Genomic DNA, 12,528 nt, shown 5'->3' on the forward strand with positions numbered 1-12,528 from the left:
TAAAAAGACAGTATAAGTCATTATAATCAGTAATTATGTCCCAACTGGATGCAACAAATGCCTCGTTTGTAATGGGTTTTAATGTTTTTGTCTCGTCGCTCCAGCCGGGACACGGCATCAACAGTATGCTACGGGGTGTAACATTTCCATCTCACGCTTGAGGTATTCGGCCAATCACAACGCACTGGATAGCTGGCCAATCACAGCACACCTCGCTTTTTCAGACCGATGAGCTTTGTAAAAATCGACACGTTTCAAAAAGGCGGGGCATAGAGGAGAAACAATAATGTACAATATGTGGAAAATAATGTGTTTTTTTTTACTTTAAACTGCATAAACACATTTCATTACACCCAATACACAAAATAATGTTCTTTTTAGCAGCATCATATGACCCCTTTAATGAAACCTGAGAGGTTTCTGTCCCTCCATTGTTCACAAAAGCTCTGTAAAACAAATCCATATGAGCTTCTGTGTTTATCATATGTGATGCACTCTGACTATGTATGCATGTTTATATAAAAATGAGAGCATAAATTAAATCCGTTCATAATAAAAAATGATCATATCTCTTCAAAAGACTTGGGTCAAACTTGTGCAATTCACATGAATTTGTTTTAATTACAACCTTTTCGAATCTTCAAAGCTTCGGTTACCTGGACATTCGCTGGAGGGATGGAAGCCTCTCAGGTTTCATAAACATTTATTAATTTGTGTTTCAAAGATTAACCAAATTCTAATAGGTTTGGAATGTCACAAGGGTGAGTAAATGATGACAACATTTTCATTGGGTGAACTATGCCTTTAAATCATGGCTGAGATTCAATTAAGAATTTTTATTAAAATTTTAAAATTAAAGTTAAAATGAAGGAACAAATAGGTACAACACGGCCACAACTGAACTAAACCGAGAGTGTCATGTGTGGGGCTTATAGGTTTGTCACTTTACATCAAATGGTTTTGTCTGAAACAGGTGTATGTCATGAGGCAAAAAAATAAAAAAAAAAGTGGGAAATAAGCTGGTTTTGCAAATGGTCATTTGACCTTCTTAATGCAAATATATCACAGATAATGGATGACAGTCACATCAATCACAGCCAGACATCGGTACTATAAAAATCTGCCCCCCTCCCATTAAGGAACACCAGACTTTCCTGCTCCCATGTGGATGAAGAATGGAGATGTGGACGACAAACGCATCTTCCCAGAGCGTAGACGGGAATTTCTCCAACATTTCATCCCACGAGCAGCTCTGCATAGGATCATACAGCCCGATCCTTGATATCCTAATGCTTGTTGTCAATCTTCCAATAGCCCTCTATGTGGTGATGGACCTATTTCTAAGACAATGTGGGACACCTTCAAGCCCAGGAAACTCGTCTCAGTCTTCCCAGAGCGAACTCGTCTTTCTTCATCTAGGCTGCTCTCATTCCTTATATTACATCCGAGTTTTGCTAAGCATCTTCCAGAATCTGGGTGGAGTGACTGCAATCAGACAGGAATACATTACAGCCTTCCACAGCTGCAGTTTGATTGGAGGATCTCTATTCTTCACTGGCATGACTGTAGACTTGTATATTGCTGTGGCTCATCCTGTAATGTATGTGAACCAAAAAGCTACCACAAAGCGAATACAAGCACATATATTCTGTACATTGGTTTGGATGTACACCGTCACCATGGGAATACTCATGGTTGTTCTGAATATCAGTATGTACCATCCATTGACTATGGCTTCTTTTTGTGCGGCAGTGCCTGTGAGTTTCATCTTTTGTGTGGGTGTGCTGTTTATCTTACACCCTGCTGGATCGGGAAAGGGCAGTCAGACGTCAAGACCTGACAAAACCAAACAGACTGCCATTCGGTTCATTTTAAACAGCTTGGTTATATTAGCAATATACTTTCTGCCTCACATCTGCGTATTAATCTACTTCTCAGTAAGTAAGGCTGACTGGCTACATCTGCCATGTCGGGTTCTACCTCTTCTGCTAGCAGTCCAGATTTCTGAGTTTGTGACGCCCCTGATCTTCTTTCAAAACACAGGAAAACTGCAAGCATTAGCTGAACGTCATTTAACTGTATGTCGCAATACTGGCAGCTGAAGTAGAATTGTGAAAAGTGTGAAACTCTTGCACACCTCCATCCACAGCAATAGACAGAAGCAAATGTGTAGATTTACATCAGATGTAACTTGAAAAATATGAATACTGGCTGTGAACAGAGGAAAGTTTCATCTTGAACACTGTGCACTTACACTTCTCATATTTGTTACGTTATTTGTTGTCATGTATATATTGCACAGCCTGTGAAAATTGTTAAACAACTTCTTAAATATCAGAGGAACGACATTTTTCATTGACTCTACATGTGAAAAATAATAAATAAAATTGTGATGTCTTGTAAACACATAGAACTTGATGGGTTACACATTAAAAGATATCTAAATTACACTGCTGTTCAAAGGATTAGGTTTGGTAAGACTTTTTAAATGTTTTGAAAGAAGACTCTTATGCTCGCCAAGGCTGCATTTATTTAAACAATACAGTAAAAACTGTGATATTATGAAATATTACATTTAAGATACCTTTTCTATTTTAATATATTTTAAAATGTCATTTATTCCTGTGATGCAAAGCTGAATTTTCAGCATAATTACTCGTCGTCAGTGTCACATGATCCTTCAGTAATCATTCTAATTTGATGATTTGCTCAAGAAACATTTCTTATTATCAAAGTTGAAAACCATTGTGCTGCTTAATATTTTTTGTGTAAACCATTATACATTTTTCAGGATTCTTTGATGAATAGAAATTTGTATTTCCAGATGCATTTTTAAACTATTTTAAATTCACATTTTAATAGTTTCATCAGTGCAACAAATGAAATGCATGACAAAAATAAACTAATCAATTAGTGAATTTAAATTTACAAATATAATATGGTCTCTTAATAAATACACAGTTAAAATGGCATTCTCTAAAAAAAAAATTATCAAAATGTTGTTAAAAATAGGTTTATAAGAAACAGCATATTACACTGCAGGGGTGAACTACCCATTACTACTTTTCAAATACATTTTAAATAAGATTTAAAAACTAGCTGAAATCAAAAACCATGACAGACGTTTTCAGTGAATGTTTTATTTAGTTAAGCGTCTCATTAACAAATGTTACAGAAAAAATGGTTACAGTTGATGTTTACTCATAAACATGATACAAACTTAATGATAAATTAAAATTTCACCTCTGTTAAATACATATAAAGGAGTTTGTGCTGCCTTGACAGTGACAATTCACAGTGGGCCTTTGCTCATAAAAAAAAAAAAAGAGAAAGATTCAAAGACAATGACAATGTGCCTATTACTCATCTATAAAATGCTTGCAATCATGAACTTTTAGAAATAGGGTTAAGGAAGCACTGTAGTACAAAAAAAGCTTTCTTACCCACCCAGTTCCTTTTAAAAACACTCCCGGATTTCACTTCTAAAACTTTAAGGAGATGAAGTTAAATCTCTGGGAATAGAAATGAAAGCATAGGTCCTCTTGACAAAGTTTTGGAGGGTCCATACTGAACTCCAGGAGAAAACTGAATTGGAAAAGGTTGGCTAAAGTGGCAAGTTGGTTTGAAGAGGCCCAAAAGGTCCAGTTTATTACGGCAAAGCCCACAAAAAGCAATATTCTTGCAATTAAAAACCACCATGCAATTAGGCAGACAACTCATGCTTTAAATGAATGCTACAGTAAAACATGTTCAAACAGTTCAAACAGACCATCTCCAATCCAGTTGTCTTTTAAAGATCAGATTTACTCCTTGACCAGCTGCTTTCTCCTGATTGGACAGAGCGTTTCTATGGCTGCAATAGCAGCCAATCGAATGGCATGCACATTCATGTAGAAGAGTGTAGATAGCAGGTGTGGAAGTAGTAGAATCTTTCTCTAATGACTACGAGAGTGTCTCTCACATGGCTTTCACTTTGATCTGCTTCATTTTCATCTGCTTCTTCTCCAGCTTCTTCTGCTCACGACGCTGGGCGGCTTCCTGAATGACAGAGCAAGGAGAAAATTATGTATCGATGCAGATAATGGCACAATAAGAGAAAAGATGCGGTTTTTAGTTATACAAACACACACCTCTAGGCGGCGCTGTCTATCAGGATCCTCCTCGTTCATGATCCTCTCCTTCTCCGCTCTCTTCTTCTCTTCGCGGCGCGTCTGAGCGGCCTCCTGTCGTTGAGTGTGAGTCTGCTTCAGGAAGTTCTCCTCCACGCGAGCACGGTTTCTGTCTGCTTTCTGCTTCCCCTAAACAGCCATATGAAGCCACACGTTAACCTTCTGTTACTAAATCAACATGTCGTTATGCACATTGTGCTTGTGCACTCACCTCTCTGTTGAGGCGAAGCTTCTTGACCTTGTCGATGCTGTAGATCACCATGTTCATCAGAGGCAGCAGACTGTCCATATCTTTGGGAGATGTGTTACCCATCCCAGGCACTGGAAAGTACAGCATATTAATACACTGACGAACGAATAATGTTTCAGTGTCATGCAAGTACAGAGAATCGCCATTTGTGGATTATGAATTTCTCTCACCGTTAAATGTAAACAGCAGTGTTTTCTTGGTCTCGGGCAGCTTTAAGGGCTGACCCTCCCTAAAAATAGTTTAGAAACCATTAACATTTATTAACCAGTATACGCTCCTCCAACATAGTGAAAGAATAAGAACTACTACAAGAGAAAAAAACTAAACGTACTCTTGCATAACTTTTGGACCAGAGAATTGGTCCGAAAAATGGATGGACTCAATCTTGTCAGCATGAGAGGTGAGGTAATGTACCATCTGAAAAAATAAAAATAAAAATGTCGTTAAAACACGAAACCATGATATTGGGAAGAAGGATAAATATACATTTCGGACAGTGATTATTTATATACTATTTCTACTATTTACTATTTATATACTATTTCTATTTTTTTTTTTCTTTTCGATTTTAGAACTTCAGAGTAAACAATTTCAGTTAGTTGCCAAGTCAACATTTTGAATTTTTAAGGTTTTCAAATTCATTTTTAATAGTTTTAGTTTCAATATTAGTTTCATAAGAGAGTCCATTTTTTTCTCCACAGTATTATGACAATCTCAATAATTATCTGGGAGACTGTGATGTTCTGCTCTTACCTTGTTGTCCATCACTCCATCCGTGACCTCTCCCATCTCTGATAAAATGGACAGAGATTCAGGGACGCCATATTTTGCCCCTGATTTGGGCTTGTCACCACAGAACTCACTCTGTAAAGAGACCAAGAAAAAAATTAAGTTAGCACAAAGCAGTTTCTGATGACATTAAAACTACAAAAACAAACAAACAAATAAATAAATAAATAGAGAACATATTTCTATTGCCTCACAGACTGCACTCAAAACCAAACATACAGTGAGACTAGTGCAGTTCAATTTGCAAACAAACAAATTGTATGTGTAATGAATTGCACAAAAAAAAAAAAAAAAAAAACCCAAAGAGTTATTATTGGTATCAATCAGTCTGACAAAATCAAACCCTTCACTAAATTAGCTCACTGAACCCATCAGAGTGGTTAGTGAATCAACATCACTCACTCTCTAACCACAAGCCATTACTTTCAGTCAAGCATGACACAAAGAATGAATTGATATGTGTATTTAATGTCAGCCAAAAAATGAAATTAATATTATTCACCGGTTGTTCATATGACAATGTGTAGTTAAAGACAAACGTTTGCCATTTTATTTTTAAATAAACTATATTTTAATTCAACAAGAACAAATTCATTTTTAAAGCATGTATCATTTAAAAGTTTGGGGTAAATACTATTTTTTTTTTTTTAAAGAAGTGTCTTATGCTCACCGAGCATGCATTTATTTGAACAAAAATACAATACAAACAGTAATATTGTGAAATATTATTACATCTTAAAATAACTATTCTACTTGAATTCATTTTAAAATAAGTCTTCAGTGTCACACGATCCTTCAGAAATCATTCTAATATACTGATTTGCTGCTTAAGAAACATTTCTTACTATTATTAGATTTGAAAAGCAGTTTGAAAACTGCTTAATATTTTTGTGCAAACAGTGATACATTCTTTTCACGATTCTTTGATGAACAAAGTTCTAAAGCATTTATTTAAAATGCAAATCACTGCAACATTGTAAATGTTTTTACTGTTTCTTCTGATCGATCCATTTAATGCATCTTTAGAGAGTAAAAGTATTCACTAAAACAAAATCTTATTTTACAAGATAATATTCTCTTTTATATAAGATATGTTAATCATTTATGACTAACCAGGTCCTGCATCTCTTTCTGCAGCCGTGCCATGGCCTTCCGACTCCCCACAGCAAACACAAATGTGTCCATGTCCTCATCATTCAAAGTCACTTTGACTTGCTGTGGAAAAGGAAGAGTGAGACTTAGAAGAACACACTTTTGAACATCCATCTGAGATGCTACTTGGAATCAGTCTATGTTAATACATCAGAGTTTGTGTGTGCCTACCACTTGATCACAGGCTGGTCTCATCATCCTGGCCAACACATTCAGCAGGTCCTGTCTTTTCAAAAACTGCAATTGAACAAAAATGACACCATGGTGAATACATGGAAATCTATCAAATATCTTTCCTTCTCTTATTCACATATACACGCTACCTTAAGCTGAATCAACATCCCCTCACAGCAGACACGTCCTGAGCACCACAGGTTGTAGATGTGCTCATTCTCCTGGTTCAGTTTCCCCGTACTGGTGGCCTCCTTACTGGTACCGTCATCCCCTAAAAATAAAAACACATTTGAGAGTCAGACAAAAACAGGGTCAGAGAAAATGGCATAAGAAGAAGAAATAAAGTGGAGAGAGGTACACTTACCCACGAGGGCAAAGTTGCTCTCGAGAAGTTCTCTGTGGGAATTAAACCAAGCCTGGGCAAGTCTGCTGTTCTTGTTTTTGCCAATTATGTAGTTCATAATATAGGCAAGAAGACCCGTGACCATCAGGATCTCCATGTAATAACTCTCCCAGCTGTTCTGAAGGTGTGCTGGGACCTGTTACATACACACAAACAGTCATCTAAGGAAGCCAATGTAGTGCCTGTAAAAGCCAAATGCATTTTTTTATTTAATTTATACCTCTCTGTATATAAGAGTGTTTTTGAATGAAGGGTTGGTCTTCTCATAGCCCTCAAACTCCTCGTTGTCATACTTGCTGTACATGTCTTGATCCTGTAACATCGGTCAGATTAAATTAAGATTAATTTAGACTTGCAGAGAAACAGAAATAAGAATGGCTTTTCACATCTTTACCTGTGCATCAGCATCTTCAAACTCATCCTGGCCATCTTCATTCTCTACTGTGGCCTCGTCTTCGTCGTCCTCTATGGGTGTAGATGAGGGGGCTGCTCGTGGGGGTGGCTCTTTCTCCACATCCACTGCTGGGTCCTCGCTGACATCCTCAAACTCAGCAAAGTCATTGTCATCAAACTCAGCGATGTCCTCACCATCATCAAAGTCATCATTGTAGCGCCCCCTAGTGTCCGGCAGGGCCAGCAGCAGCAGCAGGGCTGGGAGGAGGAAGACCAGGTGCCTCATGGCTCAACCTGCACAAACAGACAATGACAAATGAACTGAACTGAAGATTTGATGTTTTTGAAAGGAGTCTCATTCTCTCCAAGATGACATTTATTTTAATTCAAAATACAGTGAAAACTGTAATATTATGATTTGTAATATTATGAAATATTATTACAATTTCAAATAACTCTTTTCTATTTTAATATATTTGAAATTTAATTTATTCCTGTGATGACAAAGCTGGATTGTCAGCATCATTACTCCAGTCTTCAGTGTCACATGATCCTTCAGAAATCATTCTAATATGCTGATTTGCTGCTCAAGAAATGTGTTTTATTTTCTTCAATGTTGAAAACAGTTGTGCTGCTTTTTGTGGAAAACTGTCATACATTTTTTTGCAGGACCCTTTGATGAACAGAAAGTTCATAAGAACAGCATTTATTTTAAATAAAAATTCTTTGTAAGTAGTGGTCAACCGATATTGGTTTTTTGACAGCTGATGCCGATATCTTGGAAAGCAGGGTGGCCGATGGCCGATATAATTTTATTTATTTTAATTAATATTTAAGAAATTTGAAATCATTTGAAAATGGATTTAAAAATAAATGTGCAAAATAAACATACTTATACTTTAGATGACAATGTATTTTTCACAAAAAAATAAATATTGAATAGTTTAAAAGTCAACATTTGAACCAACAGGGCACCAAGTAATCTGGGAAGTTTGTGTGCATTGGGAATCATATATTTTTCAAATAAAGCCAAGGTAACAGTCATTTTAAATACAGCACACAGTGAAAATGACATGAATATGACAGTGGGCAAATGCATAAAGCGCAGCATAGTTTGAAATCACAAGTTTAAATTTTGTCGATCGCGCATCTCCAGTGAGGCTGAACTCTCCTGTCCGCATTCAATTCACACAGACCAACCATCACGCAGAGCATACGTGATCATGCAGGATACAAATGCACACTTCACAAGATCTCAACTAGATTCGACTAAGTTTGCAAGGTTTGTGAAATTAAATGTTCATTAATAGACATTCAAAGATTTGTTCAAATGATTTACATGCGTATTTGCTGAATGCTGACGGCAAACGAGACAGTATTATGTTTACTTTTCCATTACTAATAATATTAATGCAATCGTTATACTGAATTATGTATACTTTTTTGTATACATTTTAATTCCTTTGTTTAATTGTTCTATCTGATTATTAGACAGACTTCTATCTGTATTAGACAGAACTGTTAACGATGACAGCGAACAAGAGGGACAATGTGAGCACTGTGTGTTCAGACGCTGCCGTTCTCAGCGCCGTCAAAATAAAAGTCCCGCCTCTAACGCATCGGCCAAACAGGAAAAACTTATCGGCCGATGCCGATATTTGAAAAATGCTAAATATCGGCCGATATATCGGCCTTGGCGATATATCAGTCGACCACTATTTGTAACATTATAAAAGTCTTTAATGTAACTTTTGATCAATTTTATGTGTTCTAGCTGAATATTTTTTTCTTTCTTGTACTGATCATACTGATCTCAAACATTTGAACAGTAGTGTATATCCTGAAGTCATTTGTTGGTATACAGACTAACGTTGATGGTGTAAACCAGGGGTGTCAAACTCAAGGAGTTTGGAGGAGTTTTGGAATCCTGGAGGAGATTTTAGTTCCAGCCCTGCTCCAACACACATACCATGTAGTTTTCAAATAAGCCTGAAGGACTTGATTTAGTTGGATCAGATGTAGGGGTCGACCGATTATCGGCCTGGCTGATATTAAGCATTTTTATGATTATCGGTATCGGTCATTTTCAAAACCGATTGTACATTTTTAAAGCATTATCTATTGATTCTACCACTTATGTATATTACATATGAGCTGTATATATTAATATTCATTTAAAATAAATGCTTTATAATAATTGTTAAACTAAAATTGCTTGTGTGTAATGGATTAATAGTAATATAAATCATACTATAATTATATAAATCATACATAAATTGTAATTATCATTAAAGCCAGACAATTGTGTTGTATTTTTTAAGGTACTTAAAAATACCTTTAATTTGTAGTTTTAATTGAGTTTAATTGAGATTTCTTACCCAGAACATAACCTGCCCTGGAGCAGGTTAGCTGGCGCTTTTCCACTGCATGGTACGCACGGTAAGGCTCGGTATGGTTCACTTTTTGGGGGTTTCCACTGGGTACAGTACCTGGTACCTGGTACTTTTTTTAGTACCACCTCGGTTGGGGTTCCAAGTGAACCGTACCGTTACCAAAACGTGACGTGTAAACTCTGCTGATCACAGATTGGCTGGAGAGAATCGTCACTACCTGCGTCACTGAGCTTGCATAAAGCGGTACTGAACTGCAGTGGAAACACAAACCGTGCCGAGCTGAGCCGTACCGTACTGAGACGCACCACGCAGTGGAAAAGCGCCATAAGTTACTATGGCAATGAACGCCGCTAAAAGCCAAGCCACTTTCATGGTACCTAAAACCCAGGATTGGTGCAAACTAAACTGAAATTTACCTGGCTAGCCAGCTAATCTGGCTTCATGGTAAAGGCCCCTGGTGTAAACGAACAATACAGAGTAAATGTTTGACAATAGCATGACTGATAAGCAGCCCTATGCAGTATTTAGTGTATAATCAAAAACATTCACCTTCAGTGATGCCTATAGTACTTTATGCTACGGTCAGCTGTAGTACAGACAAACAAGACTTAATTGTTTGGTATTCTCATATAATACCAATAACTAATGTTTACACTGCAAACCAGCCAAGTCTAAAAACACTCTTCCCTGTCCTATCTATTTAGGTTCACTCTTTTCAATAGTGGAAGAGCAACAAGTGAAAGAGAAAAGGAGGAGGAAGTCGGTCAGTCTTTTCGGGGTCTTATCATGAGAGCCTAAGCCCTTCAGATGTTCACTGAAATGAGTGCCTTCTAATTGGCTGAACGTCTTTATTAATCGCCATACACTAAGCTGATTTGCTCTTATCCTATGGACTTTATGGACAATTTAAGGATATAATTCATATAATTCAGAGATATAAGAGATATAATTCACTTAATATTATTGACACACATAAGTAAAAATGCTTCATTTTATTACAATACATTCAGTTCCACTTTTCATGCTCATCATTTGAAAAAAATCCAACGAAATTTACACATGAAATCAGTGCTAATTAATGGGTTAAATCAGAATCAGCAAATCAGAAATATTTTTTATTAATGGGTATTTGCCATCTGGAGCCAAATTTTTAGGACCATATAATACATTTGAGGATGCATATCTTGTCAATGTTATCCACACATGCTAAACATTTCAACTTAACTAGTTAGTCAATTACAGCCATATCAATAAAATCAAGTCATATTTGACTAATATCTGAGAGAACATTCCTATATTTAGGCCTAAAATACACAATACTAGTGATAAACGAAACGTATCAGATGTTACAAATGAAAAAAACGGAGGAATTTATTATAAGGACTTTTTGGGCCCCACATCTTGAATTACAGGGCTCTTCCCCCTGTTAATTTCTGTCCCTCGTCCATATACAATATAATATAGAATAACAGTACATTAAGAATCTAATCCAATGTGTGCAAATCCTGACAGGACAGGGAGTGAAGCAGATGGCTCATACTTAAGACACTTAGCTGCGTTTCCATCCACCTATTTTTTTTTGCGCATTTTGGAATATCGCATACAAAAGGCTGGATGGAAACGCCAAGATGAAATGCCTGAGCAAAGTCTGTCGTCAAAGTATTTCTGTATAATTGTCTTAAACGACTGCGTTCCCAAACAGCAGCATTGACAGCATTACGTCAGCTCGCTCTGAGGTGCAAGTCATTTATATCATATGAAAATTATTATATTCAGTGGCTTCTCCTATATTCTTAGTGATATTTAGTGCCACAGTTTACCAGGAAGTGAAGATTTTGTTCTCTTTGACTCGTTGGATGGAAACGGTGCTTTATTCGCATATGTTTTATGCGATATTCCAGTTTTGCGGATAAATTTAATTCGAATCTTTGGATGGAAACATAGCTACTACTAATTACATGCAGCTCGTAATGTCACATAGCAGTTACAACCGGGTGTCAGTTTATACTCCACCTGTTACGAGACTGATAATTGAATTACTACTCGAAACTACAAACCGTAAAGTCAGAGAGGACGTGATTGTTGTTAAACTATAACCCGGTTTATCCTGTAATTTCGGAAAGGCTCGTCATGCCAGCGCCAATGCCTCGTTAAACTAAAACTGTATTGCTAAGTTACACTACTATGAAACAAAGCGCACACAGATTTTCCGTGCGAGTCGTGTCAGGCAAATCAAACAAATCTCCAATTTGAAGGAGAAAAGCTATCCAGTCCTGTCTACCCCATCCCCCATGACACCGGTTACAGTCAAACTGATAATAGCTCGTTAGCTCGCTAGCTGCGGCCGCTACACCGTCAACCTTAGAAACCTCATTTCTGCGCCACTGCGGCTGCGTCGATCATTTCACCTCACTGCTTTAATACCAGTCGACGATAACGTCAAAAATCGCGTAGACGTACCTGTAAATGTCGGTGTTTCCTTCAGTGGCTAACAGTGTGTGACAGCAGCTGTACCCCTCACAGGAGAGGCGAGGGTCATCTGACCTGCTCTACCCACAATGCTGTGCGAACCCTGACAACAAGGATAAGAAAAGATCTGGGCGTTTATGGCGCTCTGATAGATTATTAACCCTTAGTTTATTATAAAACTTTGGTTGAAGTAGCCTACTGTTATTACTCAAATATGCATGATTGGCATATTTAGATATTGCAGTTAGCTAATTGTTTAAATAATTAAATAAATATAAATGTTATATTTAAATAATAGAATTTAAATTAAATATACATATAATTATTTACATGTAA

The 12,528-nt window shown here is 36.9% G+C and overlaps 1 protein-coding gene across 1 annotated transcript; it reads right to left on the minus strand.

The window, feature by feature from the left end:
- Positions 1–3,124: 3,124 nt before the first annotated feature.
- Positions 3,125–12,309, minus strand: LOC107674171 (coiled-coil domain-containing protein 47). Its single transcript, XM_016468072.1, has 13 exons — positions 12,184–12,309; positions 7,332–7,624; positions 7,158–7,250; positions 6,899–7,073; positions 6,684–6,805; positions 6,532–6,597; positions 6,322–6,423; positions 5,173–5,283; positions 4,751–4,836; positions 4,590–4,648; positions 4,381–4,490; positions 4,131–4,298; positions 3,125–4,038 (listed from the first exon to the last, which is right to left on the minus strand). The coding sequence occupies exons 2-13, from the start codon at positions 7,614–7,616 to the stop codon at positions 3,958–3,960; spliced, it is 1,458 nt and encodes a 485-aa protein (XP_016323558.1). The 5' UTR covers positions 7,617–7,624; positions 12,184–12,309; the 3' UTR covers positions 3,125–3,957.
- Between the last annotated feature and the right edge of the window lie 219 nt (positions 12,310–12,528).

This window comes from Sinocyclocheilus anshuiensis, unplaced genomic scaffold (genome assembly GCF_001515605.1).
Source record: "Sinocyclocheilus anshuiensis isolate Anshui unplaced genomic scaffold, SAMN03320099.WGS_v1.1 scaffold893, whole genome shotgun sequence".
Lineage (NCBI taxonomy): Eukaryota > Metazoa > Chordata > Actinopteri > Cypriniformes > Cyprinidae > Sinocyclocheilus > Sinocyclocheilus anshuiensis.

Coding starts and splice junctions, on each gene's coding strand:
- LOC107674171 (XM_016468072.1), bottom strand. CDS start 7,616: ATGAGGCACCTGGTCTTCCTCCTCCCAGCCCTGCTGCTGCTGCTGGCC. Junction 6,598..6,683: donor GGATGTTGATTCAGCTTAAG/GTAGCGTGTATA, acceptor GTTCAATTGCAG/TTTTTGAAAAGACAGGACCT. Junction 4,299..4,380: donor AGCTTCGCCTCAACAGAGAG/GTGAGTGCACAA, acceptor ATGGCTGTTTAG/GGGAAGCAGAAAGCAGACAG.